Source organism: Lepisosteus oculatus, chromosome 7 (genome assembly GCF_040954835.1).
Source record: "Lepisosteus oculatus isolate fLepOcu1 chromosome 7, fLepOcu1.hap2, whole genome shotgun sequence".
Taxonomy (NCBI): Eukaryota; Metazoa; Chordata; class Actinopteri; order Semionotiformes; family Lepisosteidae; genus Lepisosteus; species Lepisosteus oculatus.
Window position 1 is genome coordinate 13,249,128 of NC_090702.1, and position 22,190 is coordinate 13,271,317.

The following is a 22,190-nucleotide window of genomic DNA, read 5'->3' on the forward strand; positions in this document are numbered from 1 at the left end:
GAGAGCCACAGGAAACACAAACAAAATTTCTTCTCATTTTACTTCTAAGCTGGTAGGACTTTGATAAAAAGTCCATTTTTGAATAAAAGAGTAAGCACCTGATGGATTCACTTCCCAGCAAGCAATGGATGCAAGGCAAAATACATTCTAGATGGGATGTCAGTCCATGACAGGGTACACATAGACACAGACATGCAAACACTCACACCAGGGCCAATTTTCCCAGAAGCCAAATAACCTACCATGGTGTCTTTGGACTGTGGGAGGAAACCGGAGCAACTGAAGGAAACCCTCAGAGACACAGGAGAACAACTAACCCCACGCAAATAGCACCTCAGGATGTGAATTGAGCCCAGGGCCCCATTGAAGTGAGGCAGCAATGTTAATCACTGCTTCACCATGTCATCCTGTCTTCTGTTTTCTTTAATTAAACTAAATGTCTACATTTATTTCTAGTCCCAGGACCACTCATTCAGTCAATCAAATTTCTTGGTGTTTTTTCCATAAGTGTGCTCTTAAAGTACTTCACAAAGCCAGTTTATGCTAACTGGAAGGGTTTGAAGAGGAAAGCTTCCATATGAATATTATCTGAGATGGTAAAGTGGTGGGGGGCATCTGGAAAGTGTTCAAGTAGCCAAATCTGAGAATCCTTACAGGACTTACTAAATAACTTCAAAAGATATTAGCAACACCTCCTTCCCAGGTTTGGTTGGAGTTAAGAGTAGCAGAAATGAAATGAATCATGATCAAAGATATTATTTAGCCTTTTGTTACGTCATAGTGTTATGACTGGAGAAAACAACAATAATATTAATTTCCCTTAACAAAAAGCAAAATAATCCAAATGTTAATGTTTTATACATTACTGTGTAACTGTTGAATGGATGGGTTGCAGACAATACAAAGAAAATATCACTTTATTAAGTGAACAGAAGCTATTAGACTAAATGAGTATAAGCTTTTATCTTTTGAAAAAAAAAACCTGAAAGACTAATAAAATTCATATAGATACTGTACACGGAGATGCATCATTAGAAGTCATTGCCTGTAAGAAACTTGAAACTGAAAGTAAACTTTTTTCTGAGAATCATTTCAAATGCTAATCATTGTTTGTCATCTGACTGATATTACAGTGAACAATGATTTCAGTACTTACCTTAACAAACCCTCTACAGAATGGTGGCAGCTGTTTAATTGCAAAGATCTTCTAGGGTTACACTCATTTTTTTAATTTGTGCTGGAAGATTATAGCTAGCTGGTATGTTTATTCTTTTTGATTTCATGAATGTCTCATTGTGTTCTTAATTTTGATGCAGGATGTGCAAACAATACAAACAAAAAAGTACGTGGGCTGCACAGTGCACAGAAACCAAGAGATATGTACTGTTTTTCTTTTCCTGATAGCAATCCACTAGGCTTTATAAAGTATTACAGTGATGAGAAAATAAAATACTAAAAAGCAAAATATGGAATTACAAAAACCTTACCTACGGATTTAGTTCTGGGCATTCCTTTTGGCAAAGGGATGTGGGATTTCTCCACCCCTGGAGGAAGTCCAGAGTGTACAGGCATTCCCTGACGCTCAAACAGTGACTACATAAAATCAAAATGTGAAATATAATATCTGAAGAAGAGATTCAAAACAAGAACAATACATTCAAAAAGTTTATTTTAATTAATGCAAGAATGGTGAGAGACATGTCCATGCTTTACTTAAATTTTGAGGATCTCCAGGTTGATCAGGATGATTAAACTGTGAGAGAAGGTGCCTGACAAATGATATTATTTGCTCAAACATTAAGAAGACTAGTCCCTATATGAGGAATAGGCCATGTCCTTGAAGACAATTTTGCCAGACCATCACAGGACTGTCTCAACCATCTGATCCATGTGTATCACCATTTTCAAATATTTATATCACATTTTCATCACATTTTCCTCATTGAAAAAAAAATCCATTAGACTTGATTCTTTTGTGCATCAGCATGTACTTTCTTAAACTCCACATTGAACAGAAGTTTCATGACATGGTAATGAAGAAACTCACAGAAAATGGATAGCCCATGATATGTCTCACAACACTTCATTGTCTCTTGCCATTGCTACAGAGACATCTGTTTGTTTGTGCAAACACTGAAAGTTTATTGCTGAATCTTATCAGGCCCTCCTCACCTGGCCACCTTAAGTCTTTCAATGCACCATTCTAGTACTCTCCATAGTCTATGAATTAAAGACAGCAACATCCAATCTATCACAGTCTTACATGACTGGTATCCTTGACAATAGGGGTGTGTGATTTTTTCGTTTTTCAGAGATGAATAACTTCAAAAATGGCTTTTTGTGGTATGGAAGATAGAACTCTCATGCAGTAACATTTGGATGGAGTAGGCATGCCAGAGAAAATTAGAAAAAAATAAAAATGTTTGTTTCTCGGTTTTAAGAAGAGTAATGGAATCTAGAGGGATGACAGGCTGAACAGTTCCTGGTGAAGACAAATTACACTTCCACTGCTAATCAAGAATGAATTTTGCACTTCCTATTGACTGTAAATTAGTCTTAACAGAAAAAGTGTTATTAAATATGTGGCATCATCTCTGGCTGTGTGGCTGCACATTTGCATCGCAGCCGAAATAACAAAATTTGCTTTATTTTAAAGTACAACATTGACTTCAGACTTCAAGGAGTGCTACAGTGCAATTTATGCCAAGGAGTAACAAACTCTGAGAACTTGCTGTAATCTGACAGCTGCTTTTAGAACAAGCACTGTCTTCTTATATCCTGATTTGGATGAATGCAATGACCCAAGTTTTGTCTCCCATTTCATCCTTCATTTCCAGGTTTCCAAGGAGACAAGTAATATTGCAAATTAAGTTTAAACATCTTTTTAATAAATAATGCCATCTTGGTATTCAACTGCAGAGAGCTAGTATTTGATTTTAATGTTAATGTTTTTTTTCATTAAGGTACTGCTCTTGTAACAATTCTGAGCAAAAAATCAATAAAGGTCACAATGAGTAAACCATCAATAACATTCTACCAATTGTCTTTTAGTTATATAAATAGGATCACTTTCAGCGAAGAATCAAAAGGAACACTCAATTTTAACAAGGAAGAAATGTGTGAATTTTGAACTAGAACATTCTTAATAATATTTTTTTGTAAGAACTCAGAGCACACAAATAATGTAAAACAGCTTTACAACTGAGTATTGTATAAAAATGTTGTATATTACACAGTTCCAGAGAAGAAAACTGTTGTGTTGTTTAAAATGACGTCTTATTAATAACAAATTTGCCCCTTTCCATCTACAATAGTGTTACATTGCCTTCATTGCTTTTATCTTGGCAGTTTTAGGAGTAGATTTGCCTCTGGAATTTCAGATTTTTAGGCCACTCCCAATTTAGAATGGGCAATTTTTCATCAGTCCAGTTCACTGCTATATCCTGTTTAACAGAACAGGAAAGGGAAGATCAATTGATATGAATCTTCCAATATCAAACAGAATAGTTGAAGCACCTCATTGAGTGCCTGATTTCTCTCTTACTGCAAGCTCACAGACACCAACAAATTCACATTGAATCACCCTCCAAGGCAAGGAAACACTGGTGGAGCTGGGCTAATTGTATGCCGCAGCTTGGGTAAAGCTGGTCATAACACAACCAAAACGTGAATTCGTTGGTCTGTAGCTGCAGTACAGCAGCCAAACTGCAATCTGAATGGAGGCCTTTTTTCTGAAAGCGTTTGGGTGACAGTTAAACTTTTTCTGAAAATTAAATCTGGTCACATTTCTCATCATGTTAATTCACCAGAGTAAAAAGTTTTGTGTTCATATCTTATTTTATATAACTGAGATATGATCTCAGTAATTCTAACCAACTCTTGATATCCGTATTACCTTGTGAGCCAAGTACAAACCCAATATTACGCATTGATCAAAGAAATGGTTTTCTGTTCCATCATTAGGGCAGAATATTCTTTTATTACATTGCACAAACACAAAGGAGCTAAAAGTGAACTTTCTGTTTCTGTGTTACAAACTGCTGAACTGATTTATCTGGGTGAACGGAACCTGTTTTTATCTCCAGACATCGCCTTGCTTCCTCTTGGTATGGTTGGAGTTGGGCATTGACTTACACTGATCTCTGCTGGTGTGATTCTCCTGCTTGTTGGACGCTGCTTCACCGTGGCTGCCCTGTAGTCTGCTTCTGCGATTTCAGGTCTCAGGGTTGGTTCTTGTGCAGCTAGCATTTCATCCAGTTTTTCTGCATGTGTGGACAAAGAAGAAGAGAAGCTGGGATGTGATACGAGGATGAAAAAAAGGTCTGTGACCCGCAAACTCTTTGCTGTAAAACATGACAGACAGCATCCACATTTTAAAATCACAGACTATGTGAGATGCTTCAAAAATGTGCAACATTAATTGCAAAGAGGTTGCATTTTTTCTTAAGGTGCATAGCTACGGATCTTCCTGCCCCAATCAACACTGATTAAATTATTAACAGGTTTGAAGATTAGCTTAGGGTGCCAATACTGAAGATGACGTAAGTGTCTTTACACAACTCACCCCCTCGTCTCCTCCTTGCGGATGCTTGTGGGAAATAAATTGGGAAAAAAAGCTGCAGCATTACATTTTAAGAACTCAAGAAAACGGACTAGAGAAAGTCATTGTTCAAATCTCACCATCAGAGAGAAATTATTCTTACATCAATAGAGAAAACAGTAGACATTGTTACACTATAATACAGTGATACACTGTGGTAAGCATATAGCAGCTATTCCTATGGTGCTAATGTCATAGGTAGAATTTAACTGCAAAACCAGATGAATGCTATTTTAAAAAAATCCTAACTTTAACCACAAAGTGCATGAATAGTGGACAAGACTTTGCCAAATTGCTCTTGAAATATGATATAGATTTTGATGTCAATATATGTAAAACTAAAGGCAACCATGTTCTATTAAATAACACCATATTGAAATCTACCTTTTTAGCATAGGATGCTACAGTATAAATCAAGGAGCCAATCATGTTGTGCCATAGATGAAGCAAGCCAATTAAATACTTTCCCTTGTGACACACCTCCACCATATTTGTTATATAGTGTTTTGTTGAATTATTGATACTGATGGTCAAATATGAACTGAATTTAAGTGGCATTCAATAACAGTTACCATGGATACACTTTTTAATAAACAGCTTGACTTGACTAAAAACAATTCTCTTTTTCACAGTATGACAAAATGCATTAGTCACATTGTATTTTTAAACCCCACATGTCTTTGACAAACAAAAACTGTAATGCGTTCCATATTCCTTACTATCAGATATAATCTCATATAAAAACACACCTTCTTTCAAGCAATCTTTTAATCTTGTCAATAAAGAAAATACATTACATTAGTCTAGTTTGCATCCACACTGCACTTGGGACTGTTGTGTAAATCCTGAATATTTACTACAGCGGTCATGTGGCTATTCTAGAAGAATATTAATCTTCACATAATGAAAATAAATTTGCTCAGGCTGTGGTATGTATATGATTTCTGGTATGGGTCAATGCCATTGAAACAGTCTTTCTCAAGGCAAATGTCTCAACATTCACAAATCACAAAATAGAACAATCAAGTAGTTGGTGTATTATTTGCTATTCTTTAATTGACATGAAGTATTTAACAGAGGAAAAGATGGATGGGTTTCATGGTTTTCTATAGGCTAAAGTTCTTCGAGACTCTGAAGAGGACAGGTAGTATTTGTTGGCCAGGGATCTTAATTCTCTCCAATGGAGCTTTCAGATTTGTGTGACACTGACTGATGCCTCTTCCTGGCAAACAGTTTGTGGTGGCTTATGTTATTTTACTGGAGTTACCATGACAACTGATATTCTAAGCAGAAACAGGAGAAAAGAATGAAATAGTAGCAGTGGAGATGATATAGTCTATGAGTAGTAATAAATAGAATGACATTTTTACTTTTCATCATTAACAAATACTTCTCAAGTGGCCATTTTCATCCAAGAACTGGAAAAAATTACAAGGAAATCTGAAGTTTTCATCCTTCTCATTAGGATGCTTAAATTCCTTGGCAGGGACTGTAAGTTAGGGTAGGAGAAAGGAACTCTTCTCCAAAAAGAATGTTAATTTTACTGATGCTTTCATAGCTGCCAGCTTCGAAAATAATATTGTAGATGTGAATGTAATTTTGAACATCATTAAAAACATATTACAGCTGTGTCTGCATTTTGCAGTAAAGATTTAGAAATAGATTTTCAAATTTACACCCTTTCTTTTAAAAACCTATCACAAGGAGAAATGTATATCCTCACAGAAAAAAACAACACTAAATATGTTGCTTAGGTTCCTACAGAGTGTACACAACTAGCTGTCATAAGAAACCTTTACTTCAATGTGTTATGGGCAACATTTACATGTTTTGGGAGTGTGCAGATATAATTAAGAATTGTAAATAGGGTTCTTCTTCCCCCTTCTTCCTCTTGCTAAATTATTACTCTGGTTTTATCTCTCATAGAGAGCCAAAGAGGTTAGTTTACTTCATAGCAGCTAAAAATATTTTTAATTTGGGAGCTCTTCATTCTCTTCCCTGGAACCACTGGATATCTGTTCTCTCATGACATTATTTACGTATATGGAGCATTCTCATTCTCAGTACTGTACCACTGATGGCAAGGTAGGTGAGGGTATAGATATATTTTTTTTCTGTTTCTGGAAAACTTAAAATGAACATAAATGTTCACAAACAAATTAAGGTTTTAAATCCTCCATCCTAGAATTGCACCTCGAATCCCAAGGTTCGTGTTTTGCAACAGAAACAGACTAAACCTTTGTAAAGCTTAGGGAATTATGTTTTACACAGCCAAGAAATTAAAACACATATAGTCTTGAACTTTTAGTCTTGAACAAAGTTTAGTTTTGAGTATGTAAGGGGATATGCAACTATTCAACAACCCATGATATACCAAGAAAACCAGACTTAAGCACTATAGTATTATATGAAATAAGACAAAGGTTCAAGAACATTGAAGTACAGGCCCATCAAGACTGGAAACAGGAAGCACCCGTTTGACCCCTAGAATATGTATCTGTAAGAAAACACCTAGGCAGGTTTTTAAGCTGCTTCCCAAGAATGCACACAGTAATGACGGGTACGGATAAGCTACTGACAACCAAATGAGTCAGACAGGCTGATGGCCTTTATGTTTCTTTCATATATAACCACTTAAAAACAGCCTAATCCCTGACTCTAAGAAAGATTTCCATATTCTGAGTTCAGTAAGGCTAGGTGAAAGACAGAGGCCAAAATAAGAATTCTGCAGGTGTATGTCAATGACTGTGTCCATGCTAGTACAAGGAGACACTCTTGACGTGCCTCACCTCATCCAAAGTGCACATGAGAAATTTGCTTTACCACTAACTGGAGGAGAGTTATTCACAAATACAAAGGAAAAAGGACAAAGAAGAGAAACGCTTACCGAGCTCCTCCAGCTCGGCTGTCATGGACTTGGAGCGCAGGGTGAGGGTGGTGCTGGGCGCCCTCTTCGGGGGCGGGGGAGCTGCAATGAAAAGTGAAGAGACTTTGGATTTCCTGCCCAGGATTTTGCGAGCGCCACCTACGTGGAGGTGCCACTTCTTCTCCACGGCCTTGATTTCGTCATACTCCGGGGAGCTGGAGGACTCGCACTGCTGCAGCAGCTTGTTCAGGCTCCGGTTTGAGGCAAATTTTTTCATGGTTGATATTCCCTAACGCATCCTGGTCAAGAGATGACTTCGAGAGCAATGAAAACAAACACCCCAAACCTCCAGGATATCAAGAGACCTGACAAGGCGACATCACAGTCCATTTCTGTTGCGTGTGGTGCTCAAAAAAAAAAAGAAGCATTCTCTTAAAGATGTAGAGGAGAGCTGGCGTTCAAAAAGAACACACAGTTCCATTTCTTGGGTTTTCTGTAAAAAAAAAACTGTAGCACATTCTCTGGAGGAAAAAAAAAAGTCAGCCAACCCATTAAAAAATAAGTAAGGCACCAGAAAGACAGGAGGCATCATGTCTACTCAAAACTTATTCAGCATCCAGACATGTGCCAGAGCAGGAGAGTTCAGCCTGACATGGGTAAATCAGTTTTGCAATCCGTGTGAATGCCATAGAGAAAAATAACAGCGGTCTTTGTCCATGCTTTAATTTTGATATGATATTTCTTTCACTCAAACACTCACTCCACAGCAATCCTCTCATGTGTTTGAAAGGAAGTATTGTGAATGATGACTCTGGCAAATCAAAATTAACATGTCAGGACAACGGTGCGCTATATGTTTTAAATCAGATTCTCTTAATGGAATATTACTATAGAATAGAATAAGCCAGTAACCTAAGGTACTGAAATGTATAGAGAGCAAGAGAAATTGAGTAAGAGTGAGAGAGGACTCAAAGAAATAGAGAGACAGAAATTCCCAGGCCCTAATACAATGCTGAATTCAAACATTCATTGTGGTAACCATGGAAACCAGGGCAGCAGGGAGGCCTGGGTTGGACCACCTCACTACAAGCACACTGTTAGAGGGAGTAGAATACTTCAGTCCTTGTGCAGTGTAGTGGGTGTACAAATGCAAGGACTAAAGATGAAATATTTGTATGAAAACATAGAATGTACATTTGTACTGAGTATGCTTTGGGATTTAATTACTACATTGATTTCCCAGTCCTAGAAATGCCACTAAAACTCAATGCTTTTACAAGCAATTGAATGTACTATTATATAGTATATACATATATTGTGGCTTTAAATTCTTCTATGAGTTAATTCAGACTATATTACATTATGAAAGCAAAATGACTCATCAGTCAGATGGTATGAAAGTCAACATCTTTGGCAAAAGAGCCTAATATTTCAGGCATTTGGATACTAATGTTTTTTATAGGTTTTCCTTTCCAGCATTCCTGAACAAACTGCATGTCTCAAAATGGAAGAAACAAAATGCAGCAAATCCACCGATCAGCTGAATGATTAAGCCTTAAATGAATATCAAATTCCCTTGGTCACAATTCATTAAAGGCAGGTCAGCTCCATCCAGTATAGCAGCACTCTGATGTGTTCTCTGGGTTAAAGCAAACTCCCATATTCATCCATCTGGCACGGTCATCAAAGCGAGCAGCTTGGTACACTGCTAGGCTTTAATCTTTAAAGGAATAAATCCACAACGTTCCTACTGTTTGTTGGCCAGCCTCCACAAAGTTTATTGAGAGAGCTGTGATAGTAGGTATCCTGAGACAGCTATGATGGCAAATGTCTGGTGGCCAGAAAATGTGGCCCTTTCCATCTATAAACCCATGGTAAACTATGGTTACACATTCAAGCAAATCAATTGCTTTGCGGCAGCTGGGTGGTTTCGACAGAAGTTTCCAATGCGGATGTCTTTTTTGAAAGTTGCACTTAAAGGCTCTATTCCACTTAGAGAACAGTGAGAACAGCAGGCTGTGCCTGGTGTTTTTTGACCTCAAACACAGCAAGATATCTTTACCCACGGCTGAGAGCCTTATGCGATGCTTTTCTCTTTCACCAGGGATTCTTAGCACAGCATTTAAAGTCAATCTGGTCAAAGTATCCACTGACCTCCACCATACTGCTGAGCACTTGCAAGCAGGGCGAGTCAAAATACAAAATTTAAAACGAAAAATTTCCAAATTTCCAAACAAAGCTTAGCGTTTTGAAATTTGGGTATTTTCTTGTACTTAACCCCAGGTGATTGTTATTCCAGGTAGAAATGAACTGATCCATGATAGGACAAAAAACATGCTGGGCCAGCAAAAGATACAATTGGTTCCTTGCCAGTGAGTTTGTCAACTGCGATTAAAATGATCTGTTCCATTCATCTCTTCCTTTTCCTTATGTCCAGTGTCTCACAGAAACAATAATCCTCATAGCTGTAATTCCTTCATGAAATCCTTCAAATCCAGGTATAATAATCATCCTTCATCTCCATTTCTGCTTTCAAAGCTCTCTTATGCTGCTCCACTATGATCAGAGCAGGTACTGAGGTACATGCTAGGGATATTTTCAACCTATTTTTTAACATAAATAGGTGAATTCTATTAGCTTTTGAAAGTTAATCAATCTGAAAGCTGTCCCTGCGCACAACTTGTTCTTGTAAGGAGAGAGAAAGAAAAATCTTTAGTACGACGGAAAGCAATCTGATGTCTTCTCCATACTGAATTCAGTTAGTTTTCCGCCCAGTTATCCAAATGAATATTCCACCCACCCAATGCTGCCTGTTAATTTTTTTTGCATAGCTTGGCGTAAACTTCTCGCTCACAGACTTATTTTCTGTGAATGTACATCACGTTATAACCTTCTCCCACTCCTGCTCTCTCTCCCTCACTCTCTCTCTCTCCTCCCTTTGGGTGATTCAGGTTGGAGGTTGTTGAGGCTGTTCTGGTTACTAATTGACAGAGACAGTTTACTAATCATTAAAGACAGATACCCTAACATTCTTATTCAACATGTTTTTCAGGGGATTACAAAGTTACACAGGGTAGATTTTTCTCACATTTTATCGATACCTTATGTTTATTCTTGTACTGTATGGTTGAAAGAGATCAGAATATGTAAGAGAACAACACTAGAGTGTGGTTAAAATGAAAGCAATTTATATTTTCATATTACAGATTGTTACTGGGTTAGGAATATGAGAGCAGTTCACAGTTGTAGAAAAAGACATACTGTAACAACAGCAAACAAAAACATCTCCTTTGCAAATATACAACTACTTTCAAGTTAGCGTCCCTTTGATTCACTTTATTTTCTTTCTTTACCATACCAATTAAAAGTTTGCTTAATGGGTTCACTTTTTTGTCCCACACTAGCTTAAACTCAAAGCAACCCAAGCTGTAAGGGTGATCTGTACTCATAAAAGCAATATCTTAAAAATAAAAACAGGCTGTTCTAGAGATTTCACAGTCTACTTGCAATCTGAATTTGGAGAACTTGCTTCCATGGCATTCAAACAGCACAGGTAAAATACTGCCTTAACTTTAGAGATTAAGTTCAATGGTTTAGCCAAAGGGTTAAAGAAGATAAAAAATAATATTTCCTCAACAGTTATATAAATAGGGAAAATTAATTTTCATATGTCATGTTCGCTTTTCACCAAAGTCTGTCATTTACAGCCTCAAAACACTTTGAGCATATAAACAAAACTGAAAATCTACACTCTGGTAGGTAAAAGCTTCTGCTTATACAGCCAGTTCTTGAAAGGTTTCTCATCTGCAGGCCTAAGTCCACCCACAAATAAATAACTAGAACTGAATTTCAAGTCCTCCGACAGTGAAATAATATTTTCACACATTTGCTCTTTTTCAGCTGTGATATCTGTATGAAATTCCACTGTACTTCAATTTGCCTTGGGTGCACCACTGACATCAGCACCTAACATGGAGTGTTTGCAGTGAGTCAAAAGAGTGCATATGGTTTCATGGAAGTTAGTTGGGAGGGATGAGAAAACAAGCCTTTTGCTTATCTCTTTTCCAAGCTTTCCATATAATCCCCCAAATCCCTCTCCACGCTCCTCCACTCCATCCCCACCTTTGTAGCTACCCATTCGTTAATTCCTCACTCTGCATGGATCTTTCTGCCTCTGGTGAGTGAGTAAAGCCAAATTCCGCTATACCTAAATACTTGCTAAACACTCTCAGATGCATCTAATTCTTGGGTGTTGATATTCTTTGTGAAATTGCATCACGTTTGGGTAAATTTCAAAAGGAGCTTACCGCTGCACTGTTATAAAGTTTGCTGTAGGTTTTTGTAAAAAGTTTCTATAAAAAATATTATGTTGGACTATGTCTTTTGTATATATTGTATCTATCCTGGTCAGAGTTTATTAGTCCATTCTCGGGCATATTCCCAGGCACAGAGCTGCTCATCCTGCTCCTTCAGTGGTGAATACCACTACACCAGAACATTGACCTCCTGTCATGGAAGAAGCCAGTCACAGTGGGAATTCTAGAGAGTTGTATCATTCTACCAGGCTAATCCTACATTTCAATGTACCCTGTTATGACATCTGTGGTCTGTGTTGTAACTATACAGAAAGGAAAGCAGTGCCAGGTTGTGGGAATCTGGTGCAATCCTGCCATGGTGTTGAAGCTGATTCTCTGGTTTCCATATAAAAAAAAGGCTGGATGAGATTCTGGGATCAATTGGCTTTGAACCACCACATGTGCTTGATGGGCAGAGTGACCTCCAGTCATTGGTAAACCTTCTTATGCTCTTATGTGCTGGTAAAAGCATCATCATGTGTTACTTGAGGCGAACGCAAAACAAATCACAAGAGTTGTTGTTGATGGAGCAAATACAGGAATCTGTGACACTATCTTAGTGAAATTAAGGAGATCACGTAAAAGATCAAACAAGACAAGGCAAGTGAAGCGAAGCAACAAAGCAAAGAAAGAGCAAAGAGATTATTCTGAGCAAATATCTCCATCATGCAAATGCAAATTCTTTCACATTCCTGAGAATGGCTTATGATGGTAAAGAATGAAACAAGAGTGTTAATAAACTGATGATTTAACTCCGAGTGTAAGAATCTAAGAATAACAAACCTTCTTAAATAACAACCTACTGTTTCAGTCCATAGTGCAATTCTGTGACAAGTCTTTGTTCAAAGGAACATATTACACCCACTGTTTGAACATTATAGCCAAATGATAGCCTTATCCATCTCACTGTAGATAAGAGTTTTTCAAAGTAGTTCCTTTGATGGTGTTTTACAACATTTATTTTGGAAACTGATCAGTTTTCATATTGAACACAAAGGTATCTGCTAAGTGTAGCCCAACTCTACTTTTAATAACTGATAAATTAGCAATATTGCTATAAAACAGTAAAACTACTGACCTAATTTTAGATAGTTTTAAAACTGAACTCTTCTGTATGTCTGATCCGTTCTTCAAAGAAAAACATAGTCTTGCATTGTGTTTTCACAGTTGTCATCATTCGAGAGACAACACAGAGACGTCTTGCTGGAATTAAAATACAAAGTACTCTATATTTACTGAAAGGAAGCATTTTCTCACTTTCTTGTTTACATTTTGAGGACATATGAGAGAAACTCCAGACTGCTAATGATCTGGATTTGATATTAAACCCTATTTAACCCAGTGGATAATTAAAACAGAAGCAGTTTTTTACTCACCAAAAGCATTAGTGTTTCAAAAGAGTAAAAATGTAACAAGATTGATTGAGTGTCTAATAATAAAAATATTGAATTATTATGGAAGATATTGTCAGTCTCTTATCTAATTATCCAACAGGAGAAATGGAAATATGTGACTTGCATTGCTCAAAAATGCTTTTTGCAATTAATTTAAATAGCTGCCTAATTGGTGTCTGAGTCTAAAGTACTGTAAAAGTTCCATCAATGCCAACATTTTAACTCTTTAATTTACCCCTCTCTGTAATGTCCTTAACTGACACTCAATATTATAAAAATAATATCCACAAAACATGAATCTTGTCTACATAATAGTAAACAGCTAGTTTACAAATAAAATGCTTATTGTGTATGCTATTCCTTTTCTCTTAAGGTAGTCTAGGAATGAAATGACCTAATGAAGCAAACATACAATTTATCTGACTTTTATTATGGTTTTGCTATGAATTCACTATGCATTACTACTTCAGACCATGGCAATAACCCCACAGACCTTCTGTTAAAAAATGACAAAACCTAAAAGAAACCAAACTCAAAACATAAAAAACATAACTGCTGTTAAGCAGTTTTTTTGTAAAACAGCATCAAGAAAACAATAACATGGTTTAATTAAAAACTCATTTAATCTATGCATACCGTAATAAACAGAAAATAACTCCTTGAAACGCATTGCAAATGATTGCCCGGAAGTACGGAAACGAAACAAATTAGTTGTACACAACGGTTTGATGCCCACTGGGAAAGCACTGTCCCAGATTTAGAGCTGGTATCACATTCATAACCACCTTGCAGAACCTGATTCAGAAGCAATTTGTTTTCACATTATTATCAAAGACAAATCACAGTCTAATCAAAAACAGCAGCAGAAAATTGTAACAGAAAAGCAAAATGGTACTTTAAACAAGTATGATATTATGCTATCCTGAAAAGGCAGAATACATAAACTATGTCATCAACACTTTTAATCAGAAAATGGGAAACAAAATAGAATGCAATGAGTGGACACTGGATGTACAGGGTGTTCATAAAGCATGACTTTTCTCATCCAAAGATAGATGACTATAGGGACAAAGATGTACGTGTGTGCTAAGAGGAAACAAAGTTTGTCAGGAAGTTTTCACCTGGAGAATTACTGTATTCTAAATCAATTACTGCTGGAAAATAATAATTGTGGCACAATAAGGGTCACTTAAATTAAATTTTCTTTGAATCAGAATGATATCTTTCTGGCAATGAACAGTACATGCTGTCACTAAGTGTGAAACCCTAATAGTATCTCTAGCTAGAAACGTTCTTACCTTTCTTCCGGACAACTTCCTCCGACTCTGGCTTGCGGCTCACTGACACTACCTTCATGAGGAGACGATTCCCACCCTGTCGGATCAAGGACACCACCTGCTTGTGCCCAACTTTAACCACGTTCACTCCATTGACCTAGAGGAGACAAGAGGGTAGACTGGCTGTGAGCAAGACAGACCCAAGTCACTGCAGCAGGCTCCATTCGACAAGTGCTTGGCTTGTCTCTAAGAGGGTGAAATGCATTTAAGGTGCCCTTGGCAACTTAAAAATTCACCCAGATGTCTGGAGTTGAGTATTTGTATTGCACTGCAAAAACAACAGCTGTCTCCATATCTCTCCATCTGGAGAACAGTTAAAAAATTGAAAAAGAAGGAAGAGTGATAGAAAACAAAATATGGCTGCCCCACAGACAAATGGAGAAGGTTGTGATGGCTGTGGTGAGAGTGACTTAATCAGGTCAGAACTGCAGTATTTTTAGTTCCTTAGAAGAGACTGCCAAAAAGACGAAGACTGGAGGAAGTGTACAAGTAATCAAGAATTTGAGGACTAAACAGCCCAGGCCGTTATATTTGGGATAAACACCATTGCATTGCCAGTTAGCACTTTCTTTGATAATCCTTTCAAATTCTGAGATTTAAATACGTTATGCATTTAAGATCTGAAAGACGGGAAATTACTTTGCCGGGATGAGTAGACAGCAGCTGTTTATCAGGAGTTTTATTATAGCAAGCTGAGGACCTATATATCCTGAACACCCAGTAACAGCAAATTACCACTGAATATAAATAGTTTTTGGTAAATAGTTCTTTATTTGAACACCTTGGGGAAAAATGCAACAATGTATACTGTACATACAGATACAGAATTACTGGAAACAATCCTTTGTATCCTTCTAAGAAAACCGCAAATGGTGCTATTCATCATTTATATTGTAATAAAACAATGAAAGAATGTTGTTTTGCATAACTATAATTTCCTGCTATCAGAATTTCTATTTTCTCTGTGCATAATTCCCTGGGCTGCTGACTTGGCTTCACAGTGCACACCCAGAATTGTAATTTTCCAACCAACAAATCTGTTTCATTTTTTTTCTGCTAATCCATTTGAAATGCCACAGTTGGTCCCTCACCTTTTGTGTCATTCACAGAGCTCAGTTTCCAGCTGGTGTGATAAGACGACATTTTTCAATAATTTTAATTTAACAAGTGGCCAATTCTGTTAGCTGCTGACTTGGCTGAGCATTTTTTTTACCCTTCTAGATAAAGAGAACAAAAATAAAAACAGGTGTCTCTTGGAATTAACAGCTGTTACCAGTTGAATAACAGCAAATTAGTGTCAGAAGCTGTCACCTGTCTAGTTTGTGCAGACAAGGAGGAAACCACTGCCTAAACAGTATTTTATTTTGAAGGCAATGGATCTTTAACAACACAATGCATCACTATGTGCAGTCAACCAAGCAACACAACTATGTGACTATTTTGTATTCATGAAGCTCTACACATGTGTTATATTGACAGGGACACACGCTACCCCAACAATGCTTATTTTCCACTCTAGGCATAGTATAACCTACCGTATTTTTTAATATTCATATACTGCACTATTTATGTTATTTTTTGTAGCTTTGTAAAGTTACAGTACTTTCCTGAAGAAGAAATTTCCATGAAACGCACACATTTCCAATTTACAATAAACACATTTCTAAGTGGACTTTTACTGTTCTCAAAAAAGTGGGCAAAGGTTTAAAATAAATCCAAATGAATCTTCTTGATCATAAACATATTATTTTACATTCTGCTATCAAAAGAGTTGCCACTCCAGTGTTTTGGTAGGATATTACTGATAGAATAATATTATAAAGCCAATTTATTCTTTAGGAGGATAAAATGTGCACCTGCTTGCAATTGCTTTAACATTTTAGAATTTTAATAAAAATAAAATTTGTAAGGATACAATTATAATTGATGTCAAGCAGCAGTAAAGACAGTAAAAAAGACTATTAGAAAGGCCAGGACAAAAATTAAAAGGAATATTATAATGGCAGCTATAACAAGTAATTAAATATTCTTTTGGTATTTTACCAGCAAAAGATATGCCAATTTGCTATCCTGGCATTTTGTTGAAACTGATACCCTGGCATCTTTCAAGAAACAGATGGATGAGGTTCTTGGATCAATTAACTACTATTAAACAGGCAAGATGGGCTGAAAGGCCTTCTCTGATTTGTAACCTTTATTTAGTTCTTAAAAGCATTAGTTAAAACAAATTATATAAAAAAAAAATTCCAAGTACCTGATGGTCCTTGCCTGACCAGCTCAGCCTTAGACATACTGTATCAATTCAACTTTTTCTCTGTCAAATTTAAAACCACTACTGATGTAAAGAGATGGTAAATAAAAACTGTACTGGTGTCATTGGTGATCAATGTTGGTTTCTAGTTTACAACAACAATAAAAAGGTCTGTAGCCTGTGGATGGCAGTACACAAATAACAGACAACATGCAGAAAAGGTAATCTGTCCAGTCTGTTCACAGTCTACAGTTTAGAATGTTGTCATGGTGACAGGTAGTATAAGATATGGTTAGTTGTCTTGTTTTTCATAGACTCTACAGGAAGCATATCAAAACACATCTCAAATTAAATGATTGCATTAATAAATAACCAGAAGGTTATAATTGATTAAATCATATTTAAAATAATATTTTAATAAAATATAGACACTGAAATATTACGCTGACATTAATGTGGTCCTGAATCAATTGATTTGTCAAAGGACATTCATTTGCATATGTATTTTGTAAATATAACAGATATCAAAACCAGGGAGATTAAGCATTTCATGATTTTGTATTACCGTATTGGCCTGATTATAAGCCCCACAGAAATGTGGACTAGAATTTGAAAAACGCTTTACAAAGCACAGGTTACCTTTCTGGCTCGAAATGGTTGAAATGAAAAAGTTCTCTTGATTTTAAATAAATAAAGGAAAATGGGGAGAAGTTTAAAGGACAAAATGCAAATAATTAAGTAAATCCAGCAGAAACTGGGGGAGTGGTTCTGAAAACAGGATTTTTTTCGAGTAAATGAGATGAAAGCAAACTGATATGCAATGATGCCTACTCAAAAGCAAAATGATTAGGACAATACCAGAATGATAAAATCCACTTCCCCTCATGAAATTCAGACATGGGCCAGTCTGAATTCTTGAACTGGAATCTGTGTAGCTGCCTTGAGGGCTTTAAACTTTATCATATCATCTTTTGCGACTGTGATTTCACTTCAAACTGCCTATCAGCCTGTCGATCCTGATGCTGTTCAGCACACAGGATCACCCCCAGTAAAATGTACCATCCATGATCTCTTGTTTTTTTATGTCCAAAATTCAGCAGCCAGAATCCTGACCAGGTCTAGTGCAAGTGTTCACATTACTCCTATCCTGGAGTCCTTGCACTGGCTTCCGGTCAAATTCCGTGCATACTTTGAAATCCTCATGCTCACCTACAGTATAAGGCTCTGCATGGCTTGGCACCTCAGTACCTGTCTGAACTATTATCGCCTTACTCCCCACCTCACAACCGTCTCTCTTCTAATTCTGCTCTCCTTACTGTCCCCCAAGCCCATCTACATTGTATGGGTGACAGGGCCTTCTCCTGTTATGCCCCCAAGCTCTGGAACTCTCCCCAAGGATATCAGAGAGTAACATTCTCTGAACTCCTTCAAATCCAGACTCAAAACTCTCTTTTGAAGAAAAAAAAAGCCTTTACTTAACTGGTTCCATTCTTCACCCCTCTGCTTTTCTTAGTACCACCATCCATGTCTCCTCTGTATATTGTAATTGTGTTTTATCTTGTGTATTCTTTTTATTTATTGTTGTTGTCATCCTGTAAAGAGCTTTGAGAAGCCACCTTTAAAGGCGCTATATTAAATCAAGTTTATTATTATTATTTTGGATAACTACAAATTATTATTAAAGTTTTTATCACTCATTTGCAGCAACATGCTGGAACCAAGCAAAATGGTGGTCCATTACAGTATGTGCAAACAGTTCAACACTGTACAGCAAACTGGTGGTGGTGTCAACAAACTGATTGACTGCTGAGTTTTATTCAAATATACGCTGCAGATCAATCGTACAACCCTGAAATCTGGGGAAAAAATGTGGCTTATATTTGTGTAAATATGGTATATCTGAAACATGACTTTTTCTCAGAAACCTTGACACTGTGCATGAGTTTTTTGTTATGCTGCTGTCTTAAATGGATCATGCTTATACTGTATTTCTTATGCAGTACCCAAACACTACATTGTAATTGTAAATGAACTTCTATTTTAAAGTGTATGAAATTAATTTGACCTAAATGAATACATAAAGCAAGGCCTTTTTAAGTCTTCACAGCAGGAAAAACTGTCTTGATTTAGCAATGCAATGCTAACAAAACAATTTGTAATGAAAGTAGCAACAAACCAGCAATTAACTTTCCCTGAAATTCGCAGTAGATGTTGTACAGAGAAGAGAGAGGGGAATCAGTTGTTGCCTCAAATGCTTACTGTATTATTAGGAGACTTGTTGTTGGCATCACACTGTGAAGTGAAGAGATCCTATATTTTTAAATTCATGCAAATTCTATCTAATTGCTTTACAGACTTAGAAAATGCAAATCAGTTATGTACTATTGAGGTTTTAAGTACTTGATCTTGTTTAAATAAAAATGTAAAATGAATTTTTACATTTTACAGTTTTCAATAACCCCTCTCCTTACCAGATTGTGTGGAAAAAATTATTACTTTTACTTCATCAAAGGTTGTGAGAGAGAAACTGTATGTACTGTTCAATCTGCTTAATTCCTGGTAAAAAAAGTGACATTTGTCTACTGACAACATCAGCTCTGCATCTATGGACACCAATGAAGCAGACATGCAGCAGATTGAAATGATTACTGGTGTTTTTATATTTACTGTTGTAATCGTTCCCTTAAAATAAATCATCAGGACAGAAAAGAATGAATAAAATATATCACTACTTTCCCTGAAAGTCATACACCTATAACTATCCCGTGTGAGTGTGCAAATGCCATTATGTTTATATACAAATATTTGACATTTTCAGGGCACAGATTAAATTACCTAATAACTTCTCTTATAATACTAAAGCTGATTGTATGTCAGATTTCAAGGGCTACGTCCAAACACCATCCAATCCCCTGCTCCATTAATAGTGCATGAGCTCAGCTATGTTCAGCTCATTTATCTTTTATTGCTCTGTACAGTTGCTTCCTGTTCTGCATTTTCAACCTTTAATGAAGATAAAAACCGAAATGCTCCATTATAGTGGTGGTCAACTCCTGAGCTCTTAGACCACCAGAGTGGGTTTTTTTGGTTCGCCTCAACTCTTAATTAATTTACGGAACTAATTTAATTTAACTGAATCAATTCAAGTGCAACATCAATATAACATGAAGCACCCATTCATCTACATGATTTATCCTCCCTAGTGTCTCTGCTTTCTGCCCTGGTGGACATTTCTCTTTACCTCGATGAGAAAGTCTCCTGTCCTCAGTCCTGCCCTCCAGGCCACTCCTTCCACATCCACAGACTCCAGGTACTGTAGCGCTGGGAATGCTGGTGTGGGGGTGAACTCCTCAATGGGCGTCTCGGCTGCAAATTAAGCACACAAACCACTCACTTCACAACGCTGCCTGGGTGTTCTGTGCCTGTACAGCACTGCCTTCATAATGACGGCTTTTTAAAGGCATGGTGCTCAGAAGACGCCTCGGCCAAATTAACTCAGAAAATCAACTGAAATAGAAACCCTTCTGGAGAACATTCTGGATTAGACAGATGCAAAACAAAACAAAAAACTTAAATGAAATAGTTTCTGTTTACTGTTAGACTTGTGGACTCTTGTTGGGGTTTCCCCATGTTAAATCAAATAAATAAAATTAAGTATAAACAAGTAAAATTAAGTAAATAAACCTTAGTTTCCCATGGTAAATTTTCATAGTTTCAGTTTTTTCATGTTTATATTTTTGGCCATGATTTCTATTGCTTACCATACACCTGTATCATGTTTGGAATAATTTACTGTGCTTCCTACAATTTGCCATGGTTTATAATGGTAAAAAATGGTAAACCATTTGGTAAAAATGGTAAAATGGTAAATTGGTAAAAAACAAAATGGTACAATGTTTCACCTCTTCCAGCAGCAACTAAGGTTGCTGCTGGAAGAGGTGTTTGTGGGGCCAGCAGGGGGCGCTCACCCTGTGGTCCACGTGGGTCCTAATGCCCCAGTATAGTGATGGGGACACTATACTGTAAACAGGTGCCGTCCTTCGGATGAGACGTAAAACCGAGGTCCTGACTCTCTGTGGTCATTAAAAATCCCAGGGCGTTTCTCGAAAAGAGTAGGGGTGTAACCCCGGCGTCCTGGCCAAATTTCCCATTGGCCTTAACCAATCATGGCCTCCTAATAATCCCCATCTATGAATTGGCTTCATCACTCTCTGCTCTCCTCCCCACTAATAGCTGATGTGTGGTGAGCGTTCTGGCACACTATGGCTGCCTTCGCATCATCCAGGTGGATGCTGCACATTGGTGGTGGTGGATGGGAGACCCCATTACCTGTAAAGCGCTTTGAGTGGAGTGTCCAGAAAAGCGCTATATAAGTGTAAGCAATTATTATTATTATTATTACAATGTGGTTTAAGGCTTCTGTTTGATTCCACATCACACGTTTGATTACATTATGTGTGCGTATTGTACTACTGTATGCCTTGGAGTGGAAAATAAGCATTTTTGACATACTGTAGGTAACCTGTGTCCCTGTCCATATAACATACAATATTTGTGAAGCTGCACGAATACAAAATAGTCACACAGTTCTATTGCTTGATTGATATAGTGATGCAATGCATTGTTAAAGATCCACTACCTTCAAAATAAAATACAAGCAGTGGTTTCCTCTGATCCCACATCACACATGTTGGATTTGAAAATAGGATTAATAAAGAATATTTGCAAGGGCTTAGCATGCACAACTCAAATATTAAAACGAAACATACAGTAAGACATGGAATTTGAGCGCAATTTTAATTTTATCTAGGCCTACAAGTAAGTGAGAACTTAATTTGCTTTCATTATGTTTTACCAAGATTTAAAAAAAAGTAACAACTGTGGAATATATAATGTGACACTGCTTTCCGCTGAAACAAATGGATTACCAGTATCTGGTTTTCAACATGCATTTTTCTTCTGAAGAGCAAGTCAGTTTTATTTCACATACTGGATGAATCTGAGTTAAATAAAGAAATGGAGCTTAAGATCACCACAGGCAGAAATACACAAAGAGAGTAGGAGACCAACTGGAAAGAAGGAGGTGTAAGAGTATTTTAAGTTCTAATAATCTTTTTATCACACCATAACATCATAACAAGTATTAACAAGTTTCCCAAATGATCATACTGTACTTTTGATATCGAATACTGTTAATTTGAGGATTTAATGGCAAAAGCTGAAGGATAGATAAATATGCTTCTTTGGTTTGGGGGAATTGGGGGCTTTTGTACACAGGGCGTAGTATTTATTTTGTAATTGATTTCCAAATATAATTTTCAAATATATGGTGGAAAGTGGAAAAAATACCTTAAGCAATCAGCACCGCAAGTTAGGATTGTCTCTTG

The 22,190-nt window shown here is 36.9% G+C and overlaps 1 protein-coding gene across 5 annotated transcripts in view; it reads right to left on the reverse strand.

Annotated features, from left to right (window-relative positions):
* The window catches only part of shank3a (SH3 and multiple ankyrin repeat domains 3a), a 639,129-nt gene that overhangs the window by 17,183 nt on the left and 599,756 nt on the right, over positions 1–22,190 (reverse strand). For 4 of the 5 annotated variants that reach the window (XM_069192202.1, XM_069192203.1, XM_069192205.1 and 1 more), the window contains 6 exons: positions 20,045–20,169; positions 14,514–14,649; positions 7,488–7,568; positions 4,565–4,588; positions 4,135–4,262; positions 1,488–1,593 (listed from right to left, as the gene is read on the reverse strand). In XM_069192202.1, coding sequence (XP_069048303.1) covers positions 1,488–1,593; positions 4,135–4,262; positions 4,565–4,588; positions 7,488–7,568; positions 14,514–14,649; positions 20,045–20,169 — 600 coding nt within the window. The remainder of the gene's footprint in view (positions 1–1,487; positions 1,594–4,134; positions 4,263–4,564; positions 4,589–7,487; positions 7,569–14,513; positions 14,650–20,044; positions 20,170–22,190) is intronic. The other variant, XM_069192204.1, reaches the window with a different exon arrangement.